The following is a 25,752-nucleotide window of genomic DNA, read 5'->3' on the forward strand; positions in this document are numbered from 1 at the left end:
ATTTCCTCGATCGCTCCGGCTACGAATTTTCACGGAGACCGTCCCTCTCGGTTTTATGGTTTATAGAGAGGCATTCGAACGTTTCCTCGCCGAACAGCGAAAGAGTATTACTCGTCGATTCTGTTCGAGTTTCGCTAATAGAATGTTCCACGTTGAGACGACGAGTTCCAAAGAAGTTTTAAGAGTTCTCGTATCTCCATCCGGAATTTTCCACGTTCAGATGTTCCGCCGAGATTCCGCCTTCGCCGCGATGTTTCTTTGAAGATACAGATGGTTAGATGACATCGGCTCCTCATCTCTCCATCGACGTAACAACCTCGACTAAAGGAGCCCTCGTAAAACCCCTAAGCAATCCTATAAAGAATTCATCCAACCACCCACTGCTCCAGCCGCTGTATCAGGACACGAAGAATCCATTTCCCGCGTCTCCATAATTCCCGATTCAACTTTCGACCCCTTGACGCGCAACGATGTCGCGTATTTTTTTACGTCATTGCACACGTTGACGTAAAATATTATCTAATATTCTCGCGATAAAGCAAAAATCACGGCGTTTTATTTGCGCGAAGGTCCTCGAGCGAGAAGTTATTTAATTTGCATGTACAGGTATAATTCACCAGAAATGACCAAAAAACTGAATGTTCCTAAAACAATCGTCCACTTATTGTACAATAAAATATGGTTGAATACTGACTTTTCAATTTCGACTTCGTTAATGAACGTATCGAGAGCCAGAATCTTTCTCGAACGAGTATAAAAAGGGCATTCAGACAATTGTTGCTCATCATGGTGGTCGAGGTAATGACCGACTGCGACGGAATCGATCCCCGAGCAACCAATTAAAACCGACTGGAGGCGAGGCACATAAAAATCCTACGAAATAAAAAGAATTTGAAGGACCGCGATGGGGTGCGTGCGATCACGCACGCGTTTCACGGTGGTTCCCGAGTCCTGAGGGGAGGCTGAATTCTGTGGTGCCCCGTGGTACTCGTGGATCGTGTGGGCTCGCGTGACCGAAAGTTTGCCGTTGCCCGGGGTGGGAACTCTTGGCGTCAAGTAAAAGAGAAAGAGCGAGAGAGAGAGAGAGAGAGAGAGAGAGAGAGCGAGAGACAGGAGGACCGGGTAATTAGGAGCGATTACGGTACGCGTTCAAGCGGACACCGTGGGATCATGGGAGGGGGAGAACGCGAGCTCGTTGATTATAAAGTGGTAAAACCGAGAGGGTATACTTTGTCGTGAAGTCATCGGCCGATCCCGAAGGACGTAATTACATGGATCCCGGACGATCTCGCCTGACAGCCGAGACACACTCGCGCCCGGGATCCCGCCCCGAGAAATTGCTTCGTTTTCTTCCTCTCTTTCTCCTTTTCTTTCTCTTTCTCTCTTTACGATCTTTTTCCTCGTTCGGTCCATCCCCCTTTCACGCGGTTTCTCCTCCCCTCGGTCGAAGAGCATTGACTCCGGACAGGAAACACGGAAGCTGTTTGTCCTTGGCAATCCCATCAAATTTCGAACTGTTTCCTACATGCTATCTCATCTCCAACAACATCGGTTACCAATCGGAGTTGTAATAAAATTTAATTCGAATAATATCTCGTGTAGATCCGTCGAATAAAATTCGAGCCTCCTTTAATTTCACCCGACACTATACAATGGTGAACGGTAAATGAAATCGTGGTATTCTTCTTCGAATCGAATGAAGAATTGCAAACGATTAATTTTTCCATCCGAATCGAGGGGGTTAATATTCGTACGTCGAACGAAGATCGGGCGCAGCGTGACAAATCGCAGCTCGCGTACGATCAAGAGACACCCTAATTCTAATTAATCGTGCTGCTCCCAGACACTCGTGGAATCGCTCCGACCATTGAACCACCGGGCCTGCAGTCGCCGCATGATCTCGTAAAGCCTCAATTACCCTCGTTGCCCGATCACAATCAAGATTACCGCCAGGAATCCCTCCGCGCCCCTCGAAGCGACTCGGTTCCGTAAACACTATTTCCCCTTTGTCCTCGCGGCCGACGATTTTCCATTTCCGAGTTCGCCCTCGGAGATTGCCAACGGTTTCGATGACGCGAGGAGACTGCGCGAAGCACCGTGACAAAGAGCCTAAATAATTACCGGAGCCCCCGGGAATATTACAGATCGGACTGCCGCCGATTCCTTCTGCAGTTTATTCGACGATTCCGACGAGCCCGACGCGTTGTTTAAGATTATTCGGTCTCGTTACACGCCGGATGCTCTCTTAATGCCGCCCCCGTCGACGATCTAATTAACGGGTAAATAAAACGTGTTGAACGGGGGCCAAGGGGTGCGAGACAAGAGGGTAGTTAGAGGGGAATGGGATCCGGGGCGGCAGCTCGTGGTGGAGTTTACGAGCGACTCGAAGATAGCGGTCGCTCGTGCAAAGAATGGGAAACTTGCGACATTCGGAGGCAATTGCCGGTGGAATCGTCGCTGGGAACTATGGGGTAGTTGCGAGATAATTATCGCGAGGCTCTTGGGAAGTGTTTCCGCGATAAAGATGTTTATAAGGGGATTAAGCCTTCGGGCGAACAGCATCGCCCGTTACAATATCGTTTGCAGGGATGTTGATCGAAAGAGAAATTAGTCTCCGTCTGTCGCAGGTATCGTTAGTCGTGGATTAAGAAAAATGGTCCGACGATCGTGATGCTTGTTCGAGTTAACTCCGCGCCTCGGTAAAATGGGCTTTCGCGGAGCCGATGCTCCGCGGGAAGGGTGGCAAGCAGAGTCTAATTACCTCGAATCGTCGGAGACGAGTCCGCAACGTCGGTGGCCAGGTCAACGAGGTCCTCGAGGTCCCCTCCGTCGCCCCCGCAGTCCATCATGGTGTTCTGTAACAGAAAGATCTGTTAAAAAGGCCGTTAAAAAGCTGCAAATTAAAAAATTAAAAATAATCGGACCGTCCCGTTTTAGGGATCATCGTTAGTGTGTTCTATCTCTTTTCAGAAGCAAGCAAGCCAAATAACGTTTATGTCAAGATTATTCGCCAAGCAATTCGCTACAAGTTAATTCCGACAATCCTGGAATATTGAATCCGACAAACGTCGGATCCGATTTTTACCTGATTTTATTCATTAAAAAACAAACAACGTCGGCTAACTGGATTAAGGGAGTAGCGGAACGATGTCTCGGCGAAACAAGCTGTCCATTAAGCCGTCCGGGACAAGTTGCTCCAACAATAAACCATAAAACAAAAACACAGAGCTGCTCCGCTCATTCCCGACTCCCGACTCCCGACTCCCGACACGGGCTCAGAATACATCGCAATTAAAACTTAATTACGCTGCCCTGTCAATCGCGAAAGAACTGACAGCTTCCGACGCCGCTCCGGACGCATCCGAGTGTAGCATTCCGAATAATTTCGATCATCGACGCGATCTACAATCAATCCATCGGCTCTGGAATGGGGTACAGGGGGCATCCACGGTTTCCGCGGAATAATTCCGAGAAGGTAGAGCGAAGAGGAGAGCGTTTAATATAGTCATAAAACCGGGAAGACACGGCAACGATCGTCCAGGGAATGCAAAAGAAAAGATCGCCGCGCCGCGCCGTGACGCTTCGAAATTGCCGTGTGTGCGTACAGGTAGGAGATCTGGGAAGAGAGAGAGAGGGAGGGAGGGAGAGAGAGAAAGGGGGAGAGGAAAAAAGAAGAGCAGCCGTCAGAAGGGTTAACGAGATTCCTTGCGGTTGTCAGCGCTTCCTGGGGCCCGGGGATCGTTCCCAAAATTGAAACGTACAAAAAGCAGGCGGTCGTATTAAGCGGCCGGTGGCCGGCCGGCGGTCGCATTAAGGTGGCACTTTGTAATCGGTGTACGCTCATTACGACTTTCTCCCGGAATAAGCGTTATTCGTAACGAAATTACACGATACCGCCCGGTCCACGCGGCCGGCGAACGTTTAATTATACCTTCCCCCGATTTTTCCATAAAATTCCTCGCCCGACCGGCCCGCTAATTCCTGCTGTTCGTTAACCGGCGAATTAAACTGCTCTGCTATACCTATCCCTTCTCTCTCTCTCCCTCTCTCCCTTTTCCTTTCTCTCGCCTCTGGTTCTTCTCGCAGAAAACCGTTCTCCACCGTCGTCGACGACGACCGGACCGTGCACAGAAAAAAGAAAAACGGGGATCGGGTAACTGCGGCGCAGGATCGGCCCGAGAGTGGACATTACAACGTCGTTGTCCGGGATCTTTATAAAGTGCCGGCATCTGGCCCGAGAAAGCGAGAATTTGCGATCGACAACGTGGGAACTAACGATAAGAGTGGAACACGAGAGATCCCCGATCCACCGTTTCCATCCACCGTGACTGCGTCCATCGCGTCCCATTCTTCTCTCATTATCCTGGCCCGATTTTCGGCCGTTTTGTCCCAAAACTTGGCTACTCGATTTCCATAGGCATCCTCTGTCATTTGCTTTTACTGTAGATTTTTCGGCAGAATTTTTCAGCTCTTTACGCTTTTTACGCTCGGGACAAAAGCTAACCTAGAAATTTCTACATTTTCTATACCTTCAATTTTACCTTTTCCATGCTTTACTGGGCTGCAGATTTGTCTACAAACATTTTTCCGCATTATTCACCGAGCACGTATAAAAGGTTTTAGCAGATTTTATATTTTTACAATTTTCTGCAATCTTATTTCTTTCTTTACGATTACTACAGATTTCTGCATAAAACGTTCTTGGTACACTTTCCTGTGATTTAGAGGATCCTTAAGCCAACACTTAACTATTAAATTTCTATAATTCTTCTCAATTGTCCGGTTCCTCTAATTTTATTTTAAAGTCGTCGAGATCGTAAACATAGTAATAAAGTGGCGAAAGGTCTGAACAAATGCAATCTCTCAATTAGTTTGAACAGCAACAGCACAGGACGTACCGCATTAGTAAAAAAAATAATCTGACCATCGAAGTACCTAAATCACTTTTGCCCTAGCGTGGATACTAATTCGGAAGAGTGTGCAGAAAAGGACGTTGGGTATGCAATAGTCATAGACTTTCGGGTTTTACCGTTTCGCTACCGAGCGGTCGGTTTATGGCTGACCTTGGTAAATTCGGGAAATTTATTGCAACGGTCGGCCGAGGGTGATTCGGTGGTGGCCACGTGAAAATGCATAGCACCCAGTGACCCAGAGACACCGGGCAATAAACACTGGAAAGCTGTACAATGGCGGATGTTATTGTGTCGACGATGGTTTCTACCGATTTTTCCAGGGTCGCCGTGCCGGGCTTAGTTTTACGGTAACCCTCGGAGACGGTCCCTCGAAGATCGAAAAACTGCTGGCGGAGAGAGAGCCTGGAGATTTATTTCCCGGAGAACACGACGCGGCGAGAGATCACCGGGGGGTGAACGCTGCTTTCACCGTAGAAAGCGATGGGGTTCGGAATTAAAACGGGGAGGTCTCCGTGACGTTCAGCTCCTCCGCTTGTTACCATTCTTCTGATCCTCGGGCGCCTCAACGAACGATTTCAAGTGAGTAACGTTGCTTTTATTTCGTACTTTATTCCGAGCTTTTATAGTTTCGCTTCTTGAAATATGCCCGGGAAAGCTGCTTGCGCTAAAGCGAGGCTTTTGTTGCCATTCTCTCTCTTTCTATAGACCTTAATGAGCCACTTTAAATGAATCAGATGATTCTACTCTTTCATTTCCACGCTTTATTTTATATTTTCCATTGTAACCGAAAATACGGAAGATCCTGCGAGAACGAAAATTACAGTTACGAATATTTTCGTAACTATTGTTACGATACTTTTGTTTCGTGAAAGTTCCTGTCGAATTGTTCCGCGGGAAAGCTTTCACGGATTGTTAAAACATTTTTAAAACGCGCTGCGCGCTATGAGGTGGAACAATGGGTGCGTTCTAGCGCTGCTCCGTTGACGATTCTCCATTTTTGAAGGCGCCTCGTTCCTTCGGATGATGAGAAATACGGTTTTCGACGTGTTCCAGGAAACTTTTGGCAAACGGTCTGTTGAAATATTTGAGAAACGTGCCCCGCGTTATACAGCGAGGAAGAATCTTTCACGACTTGTATTCGCTAAAGCGCATCGCGTAATCGTTTGTGGCCACGTCGCGGGCATAATTCGCGTATCAATTTGTTCGACTTCACCGGGCACAATGGGTTTCGCTAACGCGGAAGTTTTTATTTCGCCGAGCGAGACATTAATAAAACAATCTTCCCGTCGATACGAACGAAGCTCGTGAATCGTATTTTCCAAGCGGGGACTGTCAATGAATTAATTCGGCCAGCGAATTCAAATCAGCCGCATTAATCTCGCGACACTTCCGCGCTCGTTACTCTCTCGAGCCGGCATAAATTTTCGATGAATAAAATCAATTCGGCCCTCGTAAAGTATTCACGCCCATTCATTCCGATCTGTTCCACTTTATCGACCGTTCTCTGCGGCCGGGATCCGCGATCTTTTCACTTCCATGGTCGTTCTTTATCGTCATTGTCGCCCAGAGGTAGCAACTAATTGTAAGGTTTTCGCGCTCGAACGACGAAGGGCCCGTGCGTCGTTTAAGAGCCTCGGGAACGTTACAGAAAATTTGACAGTCCTTAATGATTTCGTTGTCGAACAAGGTAATTCCCGAGCTGACACGTGAGCGAATTAAAAAACCTGGCCCGATCATTTTGTGGCCAATGAGGGCTCTTAAAGTGGACGCGCATTAATCACGGCCGCAAAAAAGGCCCCGATTCTCTCGGGTATCGCGTCGCAGAATGCAGATGCGCTCCGCTCGCAAGTTGTCTTCCAGTTGCTCGCAGACGAGCCTCCGAACGTTTCGACAACAAGCGAACAAATTTTTCAACTATATTTTGTTAACCAATTCCAGATTTTCGTGTACAGTAACGTTCAGAAATATTAAACACGCGTTGAATTTATAGGTATATTTTCAAGTTAACTTTACAAAATTCTGTCGAATGAATATTACACATTTATTATACGTTCATGTGTCAACAGCTCTTTAAACGTTTAATCCTTCGCCGCTCAGATTTAAAGCACCACTGCTTGGATACGTTGAACAGATTTTTGCGGATGGGCATTTTTTATCGAGTCGAGTGGAATTTTGTGTCCAGCCAGAGAAGAAAGATAAACCATAAAAATTATCATTGAAACGATCTTTTTATCTGATTCTTATTATTGCATAAAGTAATCTGCTCGATAATGCCAATAAAGCGAGAAGATTTCGAAGCATTGATACCGGTGACAGTATTTATGGCAAAGGGTTGAAGAAAAATATAGAACCGAATAAAGCAGCAACAGCGCCGAAGTTCCAAAGAATTTTTAGTTAGTCGTTTTACGAGAATTCGTTGGCACGACGTATAGCCATCAAGAGCAGCTCGGAACTGTTTATTAAAATCGTTTATTTTATGCCACGAGTGTTAAGGAGACTTTAACGACCGTCATAAATCGTTCGATTACGATGCCACGCTACCGAGTGTTCCGTTGTAATCAAACCGGGTAAACGTTCTCGTTCGATTGATTATTTCGTTCGGCCGTCTCGATGCCGAGGGGGGAGAGCTGTGGGGGCAGAGACCGAAGTAAAGGCTAATTAATTACAAATTATTCCGGCTTCCTGGTCTCGCGGCGTCGCATAAAAAGAGGATTTGCATCGAGAGTGTGTCTCGGGCGGCAGGCGTATTTTCTGATGGACCAGGAAACGCGATTTCGGGCTGTTGGCCCACAAAGTGCCTCGGAATATGTAAATCCTCGGCCGAGTCCTTCTTCCGCGGGACCCCGGAGGCCCCGTAATTAAAGAGGATTGCTCAATTTATGCGCGATTAAACGTAGACCGGATCGATCGGGGCTCGCTTCATTATAATTTCAAAAAAGGCGACTCCCTTCGAGGCCCGTCCGTCCAAAGCCGCTACACACCGGCCACGAAAAAATCAGGGTTTCCTCGCAAAAAGCCTGCTGCGCCTCTCAGATACGCCGGCGCATCGTCAGTTTCAGCATAATGAAAGAAAAATAACAGGCGTAGCTTCAACCACTTTTCGCACTAATTTTTAAACTGGAACTCCGCTCGACCGTGACTAGTAATTTCGTGAGCTCTTAAAACGCGCTTTAATTAGCGTACATCAATCTTCATTAATTCGTTACGTCCGAATTTTGCTATTCGTTTAGGAAGGATTCGGATCAATTTGGAAAGTTTAATCGTTTTTACATGATTCGTTTAATCGGCCCACGGTAATTTTACACGGAGCTTCTAATAAAGGATTTCCTGCAACCGCTTGTCTATAGGACGATTCAAAGTACCGTTGTTTCGCTGGGAAGAATTTTTAATCATATTTACAATATCGCTCGGGAATATTTCTGTTCCCGCTGGCTACGGAACGATTAAAAAAGCCGAAGAAAATAATTAAAAGTCTCGAGAGCGTAAAGCAGACCGCGCGGAATCACAAGAAAAAAAATCTAGCGGAACGGCATCAAAGAAAATTTCAAACCGAATCCAGCCCCTTTCAGTCTCCCTCCCCGGAGCGTTCCAATTCTACCAATTCATTTCCAGGCGCTTCAATCGAATCTTTTCGTTCGGTTTTGTATAAATTTCCGGCTAGCAAAACATTTCCATTTCGCGGATGCCTCGGGAGAGAGAGAGGAGTAATGGAAACTGTTCGCGAAACGATGGTAATAAACGCAGATAAAATAAGCTCGCGAATAAAATCGTGTAGGGATGAAAGGGGGCGGCGGAGGGCGGCGAAGGGATGCGTTAACGCGGCGAAACGAAAACTTCTGGCGCGGGTAAAAGTTGGCCGAAGGAATAAAGGCGGAATTGACTTTCTATTGTTACGAGCTGGAAGGAAATTTGTTTCTCTATCTGATTCGACTTTTTCATTTTCCCCTCTGACCCGCCCGCTCGTATTTCACCCCCTCCTTTCGCCGCTCGCCGTCGCTCGTCCCCGCCCTTTTTCTACTTTGAAATTACTTTCCGCGTCGCGTTTCCCCCTCATGCCTTCCCTTTCCCTCTGTCCGTGTTTTTAATTCCGCGAGTGGAACGTTTATGGAAGCAGTTTCTTTTTCCCTTGTGCTTCTCTTTTCTTCCTCTCCCTCTCTCTCTCTCTCTCTCTCTCTCTCTTTTCTCCTCCTCGTTCTCTCTTTTCTTTCTCGCTCTCTCCTTTTCCCCGTATTTTACCGGCCCTTCCTCTTGCTTACGTCTTATTTAGAAACGTAATTTTTCTTCCCCCCCCCCGCCCGCCCGCCCCGCCGCCGCACCGCTTTTCAGCTTTCCTCTTCTTCCAGGTTCGCGGGCCGAGTAATAAGGAAGAAATGGATCCCAGTGTCGCGAAGACGTGCTTTGTGGCCGGGAAAACGGTAAAGAGACACGGTGAATTAAAATTTTCCCGGACATATTTCAGCTTTGAGCGGGGCCGACGATCTACAGGCGGCCGATTCAAAGCACCTGACACGGAATTTACAGAAGCAATTTCGCGGCTACGCTCACGGGGACAGATAAAACCCGGGTATTCAGGGGCTGCTTTGCACCGACTCCAGTTTTATTCCGGCTTAATGAACTACGGACTGTCTCGCACGCGTGCGGGAGAGAGCCGCGGAAAATTTATTTAGAAATTCGTCGGATTACCAAGAATTACACTTTTCAAGGAGAAATACGAAAGAGCAGATTTTAATTAAAACCCGCGAGATCCGGCCTGCGACGTGAAAATCCGATGTAAAGACGGTCTCGTTTTATTTGTCAGCTTTCTTTCGAGATAGAAATTAATTTCTGCGATCTACTCTCGAGCTTTACCACGTCGTCGTTTAAACAATGATTCGGCCGTACAACGATTGCTCGCTCCACGATCGCTTTCGAAATTAGGGGCAACGGGAATAAAATTCGGTCGTGCTCTAATCTCCGAATGTCCCCCCGGCAGAAATTCCGGGGCCGTACTTGCAGGTTCACGCGTCGTTTGCAACGAGGATTTAAGGGGCGCGATCAATTTTTCCGGTCGCTGGTTCAGCATTCGAAACCCCGGCCGCCATTAAACATGATCCGCGCCGCGGCGGGCTCTCTCTCTCCGGTGAATTTATGGCAGCAATTTTCGTTCTGTTTAGCAATTCCTTGGGCGTATAATAAAAGGGCGGCGTGGAAAAGCGAGCGAAATGGATTTCGCAGCCGCCCCCATACCCGGGAATGTAATTTTGTTGACTCGTTCCCGACCCCATTCGAGGGTTGTTTCGCGATAAAAATATGTCGGGTACCGTTCGAGATTAATAGCGCGTTCCTGATATCGATTCGACGGGGCCGAATAAAACCCTTCCGCAAACTGACCCGATTTCCACTCGAGAACCGTGGTTAATTGAGGCCTTGACACCGGCCCGAGGATGCTGCCGTCAGAAATGCAATTTTCCACGAACAACGGAACACTGTTGCACCCCGACGCGTTCGTGTGTTCCCGCGATTCTCCTTGGCGATCAACGCGTCCAACGCTTACGAATTTTTGCATCTGTTCCTACGGCGCCAAAAAATTCACTGCACGCTTTTCCCGGCACTTCTACATCCTGAGCAAGCGCGATTCAGGCGAAATTAGTTTTTTTTCGGAGCTCTTGTTGTACTCGAGATAATGACATTCCAAGCTTCTCGTTGAGACAAGAATTTTTGGAATTTCACTCTGCAGAATTTTCGCAAGAGACTCGACCGACTCCGTATTAGCTGCGCTAAATAATTCTTAAATAAATATTGTTGTCTTCGAGGCTGCAACAATATCTTCATTTTTAATTATTTCCTCGGTAGCTAAAGAAATGTCATATTCATTGTACGTCCACGTTTAATGCCTGAATACTCGTGCTGTTACTTGTTCTGGAAAATGTTCTACAATTTTCGGGGGTAGCGAAGCACGCGAAGGCATTTGATTGAAAGAGAGAACGAAGCGGTTTCGGCGAGCAAATATTAGAGCCAATTAACATTAAAGGATCGAGTTCGGCGTGTTCTATTCGGATTACCGGCAGGTTTCGCGTAATAAAACGTCCCAGGGGATGACGGACAACCGGGGTAAGCGTGGCAGGGACTGGTGCTCGTTAAATAAAACTCTGTAACGAGGTAGAAAATGAACGGGAAGATGGATTAGCCGGCGCATAAGCGGGTAAAGTGTAAATACGCTGGTGCAACGTGATGCGGATTTTTTTTCATCTTTTCAGGCTCGCCCCCCACCCCTCTCTGACTCTCTCTTTCTCACTCGCTCTTTAGAGATAATTGAACCATCGGTCCGATCAATCTCTTTGATGATCTACGCCCGGTCGTATGAATCGGGAACGATAATAAAGCAACCTGGTAACTGAAAACGAAAAAAAGCAGTAATTAACGACCGATAACCAATTAATCCAATTGCCCGACACAACATTGTTAACTTTGTTGGAGCGCTGTTAACAGAATTCCTTCACAAAGAAATTTCATTTTGAACGGGGAGCTTAGCAGAGTTAATTCGAGCGAATGAATGTAAATTGAAACGTAGCCTGCTGCTTTTAACGAGTGGCTGGAAATTAAAAAAAAAAAAAAAGAAAGAAGAACGTGGAGTAGGTAGATCGGTGAAATTAAAAAATAATTCATCGACGATACGTTACCATACATTGTTGGTATGTTGATTTTATAGGTTCTCTGTTTGACCAATCGATTCATCGGTTCCACGAACCACGGGTATTAATCGCGATCAAAGTCTCCGGTTCAATTTTCATTCGTACTTCGCGTTTATTCCTCCGGAACGAACCCTCGGCTGGTTGACCAGCCCAGCCGTGTAACGTTAATCGCAAATCAGCCTCGTTACCGGCCGGGACAACCCTTCATCAGGCTTATCAATTTTCTACCCGCATAAACGCCCGACAAACGCAACTAATTTGTCCATAAAACGCTCGCGCAAATTAGTTCCGGTCTTCTCGTCTGCGCCGATCGATCTAAATTGCAAATACCGAGGAATTTTAATAACAGAGGCCCCCCCGGGGGGTCGTTCAACCCCCACGGAGCGGCGTCCCCGTTCGGCCGCGTTTAATATAAATTAGATTAATTAATTCCTCAGGGGGGGGGGGGTAGGAACGTTACTTCGCGGAACGGGGTAAACCGATAAATCTATCAACGTTTTGTTCCCTTTTATTTACCTTATTTCATGCGGCCCGGGGAACGTCGTGCTCGAGCAGCCATTAGTTTTCCGGCAAAACGATCGAAAATTGGCAAATAAATCTCCCCGGTTCTCTCTTTCTCTGTTCCCCCATCCCGGCTAATTGATTCCCAAACGCGCGAGCGCCGAATTAAAATTCTGCCATGTGAATTATGAATTCGACAATTATCTGATCACTTTACGCAGCTGCTGCGCGCGTAATGAAACGACCGATTTATGGGCCTTAATTGGATCGAATAAATAGATCGTGTTTAACGATACACTGTTAGTGGCGCTCCAATGCGTTGCTTCTACGAAATTCTAAGCTCCACCGACCACAGCTAATTTGTAAATTCATAATTTATTAAGTAACAGGTTCAGTTCTCGCAGTCACCCTGTATTACGTTGGCAATATCCATAAAATCGTGGAGACCTTCAATCTGTTCCCTTCTCGTTTGCGATCTGTAATTATCACTGTGATTGAAGGCACGAATGACGCGATTAATACGTGCAATTTACTTGTTATCGCGGTCTTCCAACGGCGTAGCGATGCCGAAATAATTGCAACGAGAGGCAGAGAAATTACAGCAAACGAAACGCTGAACGACAACGTTATACTTGGACTGCGAATTTTATACATTTATGGTAAAAATGGATAAGTAAAACACGGAGCAATGAAGATGTCAGAAAACTGTAAGAATATTGTCACATTATTTTCACTTGTCAATATCATTAAAAGAAGATATGCACTTTTATCCGTCTGCTGTTCGTCGCAGTTGACGAAGAAGCGTTTTATTTAATAGTTGACGAATGTTAGAAAATTTTACGACCCTCTGATCGCGAGCAACGCGTTCGTCGCTGCGGCCTCGCAATGGCGTAGAATCCACGAAGCGACGCTAACGAGAGACGATTGCGACTAAAGAGACGTTCTTGTGTTACCAAACGATCGAAGCAATAGAATCGCGATTAAGATGATACGGCAGTTCACTCCCGCTCCAAGACCCCGTTAATTAATTAATGGGGGACGCTAGCTAATGAAACTGGATCCACTGGAACCAGTATCGTTTTCTCTTCGCTCTGTCCCCTCCTTCTCGCCGTTTCTTTTTCCTCTTTTCGTTCACGCGCTCTCGTGTACCGTTTAATTCGCACGGAGAACCCTGTAGTCGGGTCGGCGCACTATCTGTTATCGAAAACCGATATTTTTACGGGGAAGGCAGCGGACCGACGCGACGGCCCCCGGAAAAGAGCCGCTAAAATATTGACTCGATACAATAAACGTTTCCCGTCCCCCGCCCGCCCCCCGATCCGAATCCCCCGCCTATCGAATTATCGTGTTTTAAATGTACCCGCGTGTCGCCGGTTTGTTAAGGGGTCTAACAACCGATCCGGCCGCCCAATATTATCGAAATTTAGCCAACACTTTTTCGCGCACAATGCACAGCCCACCGCCAATTACGTCGAAGTCCCTTTGAGCACCTGCCCGACTGCATTCAACGGGGCCGAATTATTTGGCACGGCGAAAATGTTGCTTTTAATCGGGGTGTCGTTTTAACCCGTTAATCGCGCTCGTACATTTCCGAAGCGACGCGGTAACGAAAAAAAAAAAGAAAAAAAGCTGGTCCGATATGTATACAGGCTTTTACTGCTCCGGCGGATTATTTGTTAATTGGACCATGCTCGCGCTTTAATTGGATAATTGCCGGCTTGTAAAATTGGATAGCAACGATTTCAATGAATCAAACGTATGCGAGCATTTGTATCTCGCCCGAGGCTCTTGTACTCTATGGAGGCATAGCGCTTTTTTTCTCAATTTTTTAACGATTCCGATACCGGAGAGTGCGAATAAAATAGGAACTTGCTTAATAAATATCGGACAGAATCGCGTGGAAAACACGTGGAAACGTGGAAATATTCGGAAGCGTTCGGGGGAAAAACTTTTCTGGCATTAGCGCCGGTGGTACCATTTCGAAAATTGCGACGATTCATCTCGTGCCGCGGCTCGTTTAATGCTTCCGTCGTCCACGGGTTAAAACGGTACAGAAAATCGCGGTGTAATCACACGGGTTCGCGATTGTACGTTGAACCCGCGTCACGACAGATTTTATATGACAAGGGGCCCCATTATGGTCGAACACGATCGCCTCGCACGACAACGCGCCATGCGTTACGATTATAGCCGCGAGTCGCGACCCGGCACACATTGCTCCATGGGACAATACTTTTGTGGGTCCCTCCGCTGTGATATAACGAATTGTAACGCGCCGTAACGTCGTCGAGAAATTAAGGGGAATCACGCGATCCGGTGACACGGTGCAATCGAACCGTGTTCACCGACTCGAGGTAATCGAATTGATAGCAGCAGCGTGGACGATAAGTAGAGAAAAAGGGAATCCGATTGGATTTTCTGATGGACCGAAGCACGGTGTACTATCAAAGTAAACGCTACTGGAAAACGTCGGGTAACGAAATAAAAGTACGACAAAAATGTACGCGAAGTTTAGAATAAATAAATTCGTTCGATTCGAGGAGATACGATTACTCGAGCCGTGCGGCTGGTTTTTAGAATGATTTGCAATCGGTAATTGTAAACGCGAGCCGCGAGACTCGAATAACTTGAAAATTAGGGAGAATTTACTGTATCGATGTTTTCGCGTAGAAGAAAAGGCGATTGCCGGTTTAAAAATCCGCGATTCCGTCTGATAATGAAATTACACGCGGAGCAGTGCGCCGGCAGACTGTTTCGACCCTCGTCGTTGAACTAATTGAAAAGAATGACTGGAAAACGTCACCGGCGGGTACAAACACGGTCGACCGATAAACGCTGGCAAATTGGCAAAAGTAAAAGTAGGTATCCACGCCGGGGGGCACACCGGGATTATGGTAATGAACCCGGGATGATAATCTAGAAATGCAAATGAATATTCGCGCGGGAACGGCCGACTAATTAGCCGGAATACGGATTCCTGTCTGTGTGCAAACTTTTTAGTAAACTAATGGCTTGTAATTAACCGGCGGGCCGGTGAATCGGGAGCGAATGTTAATTCATTGACAGGAATAAATAGCTATGGCCGATTATTCGGCTGAATCGGAGCCGCGGCCGCCGGACAGGCTTTACCGGTAAATTGGAATGGACCGTTGATTATGGTAGAACGCGCCGAATAAATTGATATTAATTGTTTCCCGGTCCGGGCGGCTTGTTTCGTGGAAAGTGGAAGTGACGGGCGTGCCGAAAAAAGTGCCGTTTCGAGAAATCGAGGTATGCTCTCTCGACCTTAATGATTTTTATACCGTGCGCGTTTTCGCGAGATCGACGATTTTTCAACAATTATCAAGACATTTGCGCGGCCACGGAACGGGCACACGATTATTATCATAATTTTTCTCGGGGAGAGAAGGAACCATAGGTGGCTGAAAAAATGCCGTTTCGGGAGCCGAACACGCGATAACGAAGGATCGCCATCGAAGCGGGGAATGTACGATCGTTTCCATAAAATATCTAACCTGGTAAGGGATGACAGGAATTTAATCGAATACGTTTAAAGTGCATAGACCAAGAAGGTAGAGAGCAACGTTGCGCGAGCGCGAGCCAAGAAAAAAAATGAACGAAACGTGTGCTGGAGTAGACAGATAATCGCGTAATCGAGGGTAATAGAAAGTTGGGGGACGATCCCGGCCAGTCGTAATTCGCTTACAACATTTTCATGCACTGTTCGTTTTATTGAAACGCAGTTATCGGGGATCGGATAGGGAGAATAAGAGAGAGAGAGAGAGAGAGAGAGAGAGAGAGAGAGAGAAAGGGAGAAAGAGAGGGAGAAAGAGAGCGGGTAAAAACATGGCAATATCGAATATCGATACTCTTACGCGGGCCGGATGCGCAAGGTGCTGTAAAAAGGCCAACAAAACGTCGCACCCGCCTCGTAAACGATATATTGATATATCGTAAATATGATACCGATACGGGGCCCGTTCGTGTTTTGCATGCTATAAATCGATTTTACACGGAGAACCGATAAAACGGGGGCGTTCAGCAGAACGGGCCGCGAGCCCGTTTCTATCGCGAATAATGTTCGCGCGATGTTATGGGAGAGCATAGAGAGAAAGAGAGAGAGAGAGAGAGAGAGGGAGAGAGAATACCGGAGGAGAATAAAAGTGCCGTTCGACAAATAGACGGTTGATACCGATGGATTAAAGGGACGGAAAAACAATAGCGACGAGGGGCTTCGTTGCGTTTCAGTTTTGCAGGTGCGCACGATAAAGTGCATTTTTCATTCCCATGGATCGATGTTGTCGTTGCACGGCTCGGACAACATGTTTAATCGTTCGAGTTGTTAACCCGCCGATCTTCTCTTCCTTCGCGAACATGCATCAAATTCATTTGAACCGATTTACCGGAAACAGAGTATATTGCAGAGTATATTGCTTCGTTACTGCAAAAATAGTGCGATTATTTTACGAACGTAGTTATTTTCGATGCAGTTTTCTTCGACAACTTCGGGCTCAAATTTGATCCGAAAGAAGCGCTGCAAAAATTCTCGGATCCTGGAATCGAAAGTTCTCGAGGTCGTTTAATTGAAAACGTTTACTCGGTGCTACAGGCCGTTCCAAAAATGGCAGCCCACGGTGTCGATCGAACTCGTTAAAATCGCCGAACACCTGGAAACAAGATCCCGCGAAGTCCCTTCATATTTCTGCGCCCTGCCGAATCGACAAAGCCGGTGTCTAAGCGCGAAAAGTGGAGCGAAAGCTTGCCAAAGGGAAATCGCGGACCTCCTCGCGACGTCGGATTGAATTCGCGACGGACGAAATTCCTGGAGGAGGGACGCGGTTCAAAGGGAAGCTCGCCGGGAAGGAAAATAGAGGGGGAAAGAAGCAGAAAAGAAGGAGGAAAGTTTTCAGTCGCGAAATAAGATTCCATTTGAAATTTAGATTCCACGTCGCGCGGAATGCGAGCCCCGGGAACTGATAAGGATTCCGGGGGGAATATCGAGGGGAACTTTCGCGAACTGGAAACAAGTTCGCCGGCATTTTCGTTGCCGCGAAAATATATATTTCTTCGAATTGGACGTCTTCTTCTTTCGAGCTCGTCCCGACCGTCGAAGTTTCGAACGCGGCACCCGGTACGTGGTCGTGGTACAATACCCAAACACCTACAGCTTCGCAAAGTTTCCTCATTATACGCGATAATTTTTGCAGCTAACTTGCTGCTATTGTTCCGTAAGTGGTTAAGTTAGTTCGGAACTGTACGATATTGTAGCCGAAGCCTCGGGAATATACCTCGAACTTCTTGAATAACGTGTATCTACTTAGGCGCGATGAATTAAAAATAAACTCGTCGATAGCTCGTCGACTGCACTTTCCAGCTACGAAGTTTTCGGTCTTCGACAATGTCCCGGGCGCAGAAGTTTCGATGGGTTTTTGGTGCGCGGCGCCGAACAATGGCCCCGTCAGAAATTAATTAGTTTCAACGGGTCCGTCGAGTTCGCTGAAAAATCTATGGAACCCGAATGCACGGGCAACAGTGGGGCGCACGCCAGACATAATGTTCGTGTACGAACTAACGTGCATACAGAAGTTTGAAAACTGCATAGCGAGTAACGTAACCGAGCAGCGGCCTGCATAAAGGTCGCTTCTGAAAAGCAAGCAGAGAGCTTTCAGCGAAATCAATTTCCATGGCAGCTGCATTTCCGCCGGGACGGGGAAAAATATCGCCGTCGGTACAGTTTCGCGAGCTCGTAAATAAACATTATTGCCATACGCGGGCGCATTTAGACAGTTTCGACGATGATATCGCTGCGGTCGGTCCCCTCCGAGCGACGAGGACGCTCTACAAAACGAATCCAGGCATCGCGACGCCATTTTCATCTTCTAGAATCGAGGACATCTTTATCGGAATCAAACCTACGATCCGCGCGAAATTCCTGGAACGCGAGAAATATTTTTTTTCCCTCGGATAAGCGTTTGAAAAATTATGTTATCGTAGCTATCCTCTACTCCCGCTGCCGGAGAAACGCCGACGGCGAATATTTTCGGCGATCGAACGGTTCCTTAAAAACACGAGGTTTACACGTAATCGTCGCGAAATTATCTGGCAGGATCGTATTTAAGTGGGACACCCCGTGTGTGCCGAACGGAAGGTAGAAGTCGAGAGCGCAGAATCGCCGCGGAAAGTAATATCTGCCAGGAGGAAGTTACGCGGCAGCCGGCGTGTAATCGTACTTTTGTATTTTATCAAGATCCCGATGCGACGGTGAATTACGTAATTGCGAGGCGGCCCTGGGGCCTGCGGAACACTGAAAACCGTCGTTCCGGGGTTGGAAAATGTTTGCCCCCCATCCTGGAGCCACCGGCCGCCCCCCCCTTCTGGCACCGACCACCCCTTTGACGCGGCCTTGATAAGAGAAAATTGCGGATGAAAAGTTCCGCGCTTGGAAATTGTCGAATGGAGAAACAACGGGCTGGAGAGAGGGGCCCCTCTGCGAGTGTGCCAGTGGATATGAAAGGAAAAGAAAGAATGTCTCGTTTTTACCCTCGGGCGGCTGCCGACTCGCTGGAAGATTGAAAGCGGGAGTCGAAAGAAAATTTCAATTAGTGCCCGGCAATATTAAACTTCGAAATTTGTTCCGCCGTTTAAAACCCCGCCGGAACCTGTTCCTGCGCCCCGGACGACGACCATTGTCTACGGAATCTTCGTCCTTTGTGCCTCGGCATTCATCGGAATTGCCAAGAATTCGTCGGAACTCGTCAAAACTTGTTCTATTCCAGCGTGATCCCGTTCCGATCGTATTTCCATCTTCGTGCCATTTTATTTCCAAAGCGAGTCGCTCGAGTTAAAGTTCCCGTGCCTTTCGAATCTTCCGGTTTGTACAGCATCGGAAGATCAGAGATTGAGGGAAATGGATCGGCGCGGACTAGAATCGTTACGTCAGCCAGAACTCGGTCTAGTTCCTCTTTGTCGAACATCTGCAATTATGACCGAAGGAACACCGTTTCGAAGCGCAACGATCCGCGGCATTATGCAAGCGCTCTTGCCTTCGTTGTCAAAGTTCGAAAACGTTGTTCCATCGGGCTCAATTAGCAATTCAATTGGCCCGGCCCGCTTCCGCGATTTCGTCGATTCGTGGAAAAACAGGGAATCGTGTCGCGAATTCGCCGCTGCGAACTTCGCGCACAATAAATATTCAGTTTCCTTGTTCTTCGAGAACGGTGATTGACGTTGACTTAATACTTCATAAATATTGATTCCTCGTGCCCGACGATGACGTGAATACTGTTATCATTTTAATGAAAAAATATGGGGCTTCGAACGGAGAGTTTATGGGAAAAATTGTTAGGGCAAATGGAAAACGGTATTGAAAATTATTAAAAAACGTTACTGTATATTACAATTAACGCGAATAGTTTTTATCCTGCATTCGATGGCATTTATGGAAAAATTGGTTCGGTGCCATCTCATTCGATTCGTCGAAGCGGAGATGAAAATTCTATTCGACTTATTCGCTCGCACTCGATGCAGTCAGTTTCTATTATGCATAAAGATCCGCAGTCTGCTTGTCACGTAATCTCGCGGCTGACATAGAATTACCGTGATATAAGTGGACCTGGCGCATCGCGAGCCGTACGAACGTCGATTAGGAGTTAACCAGACACGGCAGTGCGGTGTCCGAAACGGAAATTTCGTAGCAATTAATAGATCACGGAGGTCGGCAGGAGGATCTCGGGCTCGGGTATCATATTTTAAGGAGCACAAAGGTCGCCGTTCGAGCAATTTACGCGAACCCGACGGCGTTCCCGTTTCCGCAGAAGCTCTTCGACGGTAAGGTCATTCCCAGAGCGCGTACCTCGGTGCCCGGCGATTATTAAACGCACGAAATTACTGTTAATACACTCGACGGGAACGCATCGGCTTTAATTGGTATGCGCGGAGTACCATTAACGTTTTAATTAGCGGCGAGCAAGCCCTGATACGTCGGCCGACATTTCCTCCGCGCCGCGATCGATGCTCCAGCATTACCAGCTAAACGGCAACATTCTATTTATAGGCATAACAAACACATTTTCTTCCATGAACGTGCTCGCGCGATCTCGTCCACACGCGCGCCTCCGCGCACGTACACGCGCACACTTTGATAGATGCATTCAAAAGCTCCTGGTTCCCGCGCAGTGGAAACACACCAAGAAATCCAATTAACGTCGACGCCAACAAGGATTTTTATCTGCTCGCTACACCTACCCTTCCTTCGCCATCTTTTTTTCGTCCCTCTCTCGCTCGCCCTCTCTCTCTCTCTCTCTCTCTCTCTCCCTGTCTCTTCCTTCCTCTCTCTTGTACTATATTTTTCTCTCTATATATACTCTTCCGACAACTTCTCCATTCCGCCCGGAAAAAGATCCTTCAGACACTTTCGCCCCATTGTCGGGAGACGTTTCCTATCCACCATCTCTACCCGGCAGACGCCTCGGGTTGCACCCTTTCGGGGTGAAACGCTAACCGGAAGGATGTTAAACACGACGAAGATGAGCACCGCCTCCTCTTCTCTCCTCTCCCCGTTCCTCTCCGCCTCATTCTCTCTCTCCTCTGATTTGCGAGGGAGAAACGTGCACGCGAAAGGAATAACGCGGAAACCGCGGATTTTTCTGTCCGAGTTTCTCTCTGCAAGAATTATTGTAATTAAACGCAGATTCGTTTATCCTGCCGAGCTCCCCTGCTTCAATCTTCTCGCAAACGCGAGAGGAATATCGTCTACAAAATTCTTAAGAGCTACCAAAATGATTCCGCGATTTCTTCCACGTCGGCGATTACTTTTGCTATTAATTAAGCACGCTCGACAAAAATAGCTCGATCCGAGGTGGTCCATGGGCAACGCTGCTTGTTTTGAAATCGGTAAGGATTTAATCTAGCACTGTATCTAATCGATCAATTAAACATTCTGTTATCCGAATGTTCTCTCTTTGGTAGTTCGTTTAATCGAGGCCGTACGGTAATCGTTTCCTTCCGTAAGTTCTGAATTGAGTGATCTTCTGAATTTATATTCGGACGATGAAAAGGGACATTTCCTTGTACAAAGCAGCAAATCGTCTTCCGTTCCACGAAATCCCTAAGATCGCGTTTTAATCTATCACCGCGGAGATTTCATTTGTCTAGCAGAAGCAGCGCGCGAGAGACTCTCGCAAGGCCTCTCGATTCTTCGAACCGTCGAATCTAGCCGAGAAGACTCTCGTAACATTAATTTCAAAAGCAGCATCGTTTCCGGCGTTTCATGTTCCATGACGAGACGCCTCGAATATTCTTCCGCCAAGCAGGATCTCCCGGTTGTTTAGAAAACCGTGTTCTCGCCGATCGTGCGCGTATGCGAGCCGCGATAAACGCTCGCGGCTCAACGAAAGCGATCGCGGGCCTTTTTCGACAGCAATTAAACCGTGAGAATGTCGCGCCTCGGCGCATCGCAGCCGCAAACTGGTTTTCTGGGGAAAAAGGAAAGTTATTTGTCGCGACAACGCACGACGCGTTCGATCCCTTATAATTAACGACCGGTGCGTATCGAGAGAGAAAGAGAGAGAGAGAGAGAGAGAGAGAGAGAGAGAGAGAGAGAGAGAGGGTGAGAGAGATATTGAGAGAGGGACACAGGTTCCGCTGGAAAAACGAGATCGGTCCATTTAAAACGCTCGACGCTTTATTTTTCGCTTTTTCTCCTCTCCCGTGAAACGGTAGACTTTCTGGTTTCACTCGAGCAAACTCGGTGTCCCGTTAAATAATCATCGGTTTCGAGCAAAAGGCCTTTTTCAGGCGACGATTAAACCGAGAAAGAGAGACACAGCGATAGAGAGAGAGAGAGAGAGAAAGAGAGGAAGGGAGAGAGAAGGAGATAGAGAGACCATTTTTCCGGACGCGCCGTATAAATTTTATCGATGTTTCGATGGGAGAAACTTTGCTCGAATTACTCGCACTCGTTCGTGAAATGACGTCGGAAAATTGATATCAAAATTCGTTTCGATCCGTGGGCCGGGAAGTCGGGAACGGCGGAATGGAAAGGGAACGGAAGTGAAAATGGTATGGGAACGCGAATGCACGCAGACACGGAAGAACATAACCGATAATGGCCCCCGGATTCATGATCCGGCGCATACGCGCGAAATTTAATACCCTCGACGCGGTGCGGCGCGGCGCGGCGAGACGAGGCGCGACGAGGCGACGGGAAAGTGCATCGAATCCGAAATAACACGATTAACTGACAATGGGGCCGAGTCAAATCCAAATACAGTAATTTATCACCGGTGACGCAAACAGGTGCAATTTGCCCCGTCTTTTTCCCACGAGGCCCGCACCATTTCCGCGGCCACGACGTCCAAGGATCGCGCAAACGATCTCGAAATCGGCTTTTTTTCGAACGATTTCGCGACGACGAAGAGACCGTGTCTCTGGATCGTGGAATTCGAGAAGAATCGGCTGCCTTCCGCCGGTTCCAAATCGTCGAACGATTCGTCGATTGCCTCGACGATATTTTCTATGATTTTCCTTCGACGGACCAGATACGAGAACAGCGAAACGATATTCCCTTCTAAGGGACGATTGTTTCAGCTACTATCGTATTAGCTATTTTTGTCGACTTCGATACGCAACGCTAATGCGTAGCTAATGCGTGAATTATGAGAAGATATCTTTCGCAGCAAAATGTTTCAGGGTTTCGTTGGTTTAAGAGACTTCGCATTACCATTTTACTAAGGAGATAGCGAGCCGCTCGTTGCTACAGATAACGGATGAATCTCGGGCTTTTATCGTCCATTTAATTAGAGCGGCTAACAATTAAAAAGTCTCGCGCAGATAAGACGGAGGGGCGAAGAATAGAGTCTTATCGCGGCATTAACGATTGCTAGGAATTGTGACGGTACTAAATGAGACGACAAATTGAAACGGGCGTGCGCAAACATACCGCGAGGTGCGCGTTAAAACATAACCGACTCGATTAACGCGAGACATCGATTAATCACAATAACTTCCTACGATAGAGCACCTGTGCAATTTTGCTCCGTCGCCGCGAAACAATCAAACCGATCGGCTAATTTCCAGCGAATGGCTTTCGAGGCTTCGTCAACGGAGAAATAAAAATCCCGAAGTGGGTCGTTCGGGCCAGCTCGTTAATTCCCGTCAAAGTTACAATTACCCGGTTCCCGATGGTTAAAAAAAAAAAGGGGAAGAAGTCCTCTTCCCAGCGAATGGAACCAAAGCTACCTACGATTTTCAAGAAATCCTACGGCGGACCGGTAAAAGCGCAGGTAAAATCCAGCTCGATGGCCACCGGATCGACCCAATAATTTAACCAACGAGGGAAATCCAGCGTAGGAAAATGTCCCGCAAGAAAGAAACCCCTTTAAATCGTCCGAGAGGCGTTCAACGCGCCCCCGGCCCCCGGTTCTCCGAGTAAAAATAACGTTTTAAATCGGCGGCGAGAGCGTGGACCGAGTTTCCTCGCCGGGACCTCCATAAACGGGCCACCGCGCGCCGCACAATGTGTTTCTAAATCGTGCTGCGAAGACGACACTCGGAAACGACCGTCCCGTCATCCTGTACCCCTTCGGGCACCGATTCCTCCTCGATTTTATCACCGGGAGCACCCTGTTCGCCCTCGACAATTAATTCACCGGGCGCCGCCGCAACTCAGCTCCGAAATAATTCGCAGCTGGCCCGGAGACACTTTCCGAACTCCCTTCGCGAGGATCGTTGCTCCAGAATTACAACCTCCACGGCTCGAACGCGGTAAAATCTTCGATTTTATCGCCCTGGATTCGGGCCGCGCTTCGCGATCAATTATCCCGAGAAACCCGCGACAAATCTGCCACGAGACGATGTCCTCGGTTCTCTCGGACGGCAAAAAGTCGCCGGGAGCTACTTTAAACTCCACGGCACGGTAGACACCGCCGAACGAACGTCTCTCCGATTGCCCTAGATCCCGATGTTAAATCGACTCGAAAATCCGCGAAGCTCCAAGCTCGAGGACACCTTACTTATCTGTTACGTACCTCGGACAAGGCGTCCTCCATCATATCGCTGGTATCTCTCATGACTCCGAATGGAAACTAGCACCGACAACAATCACTCAACGCCCACGTTTTATCCGTTTCCTCCCGGTGCGTGTGTCTCTCTGGCGTGCGTTCCTCGCCGCCCGGCTCCTCGCGGACGATCGCCGGACGATCAGAAACCTCTCTCGAAGTAGCGATCGCGTTCGTCGGGGGCTAGACGTGGCCGAAGAAGAGGATCCGCGAGGCTGGCTGAACACGCGGCGAACAGTACACCGATCCGCGTCGACGTCGACCGATTTCGTGCCCGGGCCTGGCTGTCACGAGCACATTGCTGCTGCTGGCCCGCGATCGCTCGCCGAAAGCCAGTCCGTTTAAACGCATGTAACTTCCCCGTTGGATCGATCGTATCGCAACGTGTCACTTCCCTCCCTCCGCGGCCGACACCGCGTCCGCTTCACCCGGTCTCTTCCCTTCGGGACCTGATGATCCCCTATCGGGAGACGAGCTTCTTCGGTTTCGAGGATCGAGCTCCTCCGTTCGATCGGCTTCCAAGATCGGGCCCCGGCCGGTGCTGCGGGTGCTCGCGGATCGGTAGACCGGCTAAGAATAGGGGATGCCGAAGACGAGGATGAAGATAAGTCCGAGCGTGTCCGGCGAGCGCAACGGGCTCACGAGAGGATCGCGGGACGATCCATCGGTGTACGCGGCTATGGAAACACTGGCGAGCACTGTCAGGTAAGCCAGGGAGCAGGTCGACAGACAGCCAGCAGGCCAGACCTGCCTCCATGACACTGGTCCCGTCTCGCTCTACGCTCCAGCCGCCTCTCCCTTGCACCGACTGCTTGCAGCTGCTTTTCCTCCCCTCCAGATACCGTTTCCCCTACAATTCTCCCCTCGCTCACTCTTTCTCTATCCCTTTCGAGCTGCTACTCTCCTGCCGTCCTCGCTCTGCCGGCAACCCTCCTCGTCCGGCCTGCGCTGGAACACGGTCCTCCTCGTTCCTCCAAGCCGCTCGGTAACGTTCTCTACCCTCCTCCTTCTATCGTTGCACTCGCGGCATTCGCTCGCCTTCTCCAGTGCATTTCAATCTGTTTCCCCCCTTCCGAGCCACCCCTACCCTCCCTCGTAGCCGGCTCTCGTTTCTTCCAAGGGGCTTAGAAGCCCCCTCCACCGGCCGGGAGACACGAGTTCCCCGCAGACTTCGAACCACGACGATTCTTCCACGCAGCCGAGACGTCCAAGACCGCGGCTTTTGAAATGCAACGGTGCTGGAAGTGCATCGGTTGCAGCCGGACTCGCGCGACGCGATGCGACGCGGCGGTGCCGAGCGCGGGGGAGAGATGTGCAGCTTTTTGTTTTCTCTATGACTTTCGGATGTTCTGATCGGGATCTTGCCGACTGCGGATTCAAATGCAGTTGCGAGAGAGACGGGTGGTCGACGAGGTATGCAGCGGTGGAAACTGTTTCTCGAGTTCCCGTTCCGGGCAATTCGTTTTGAAGAAGGAGCTTTCGATGGAGTGATCCTGCAGAACAAGTAGAAATATCGGCAGCGCGCGATTTTGCTGCTTATCGGCGAGAATGTAATAAAGGTTTTAAGAGAACAGAAGGATTGAAAAGTCGATGATCTCTCTTTGCGTGGAC

General features: G+C 48.4%; 1 protein-coding gene across 1 annotated transcript in view; it reads right to left on the bottom strand.

Moving 5' to 3' along the window:
• LOC117226361 (uncharacterized) overlaps positions 1-24,943 on the bottom strand; it is a 34,781-nt gene extending 9,838 nt beyond the window's left edge. Inside the window, exons 1-2 of the mRNA XM_033480603.2 lie at positions 24,112-24,943; positions 2,762-2,855 (exon numbers count right to left, since the gene is read on the bottom strand). Of these exons, the coding sequence (XP_033336494.2) occupies positions 2,762-2,855; positions 24,112-24,153 (136 nt within the window). The 5' untranslated portion in view covers positions 24,154-24,943. The remainder of the gene's footprint in view (positions 1-2,761; positions 2,856-24,111) is intronic.
• Positions 24,944-25,752: the final 809 nt, after the last annotated feature.

Source organism: Megalopta genalis, chromosome 11 (assembly GCF_051020955.1).
Source record: "Megalopta genalis isolate 19385.01 chromosome 11, iyMegGena1_principal, whole genome shotgun sequence".
Lineage (NCBI taxonomy): Eukaryota > Metazoa > Arthropoda > Insecta > Hymenoptera > Halictidae > Megalopta > Megalopta genalis.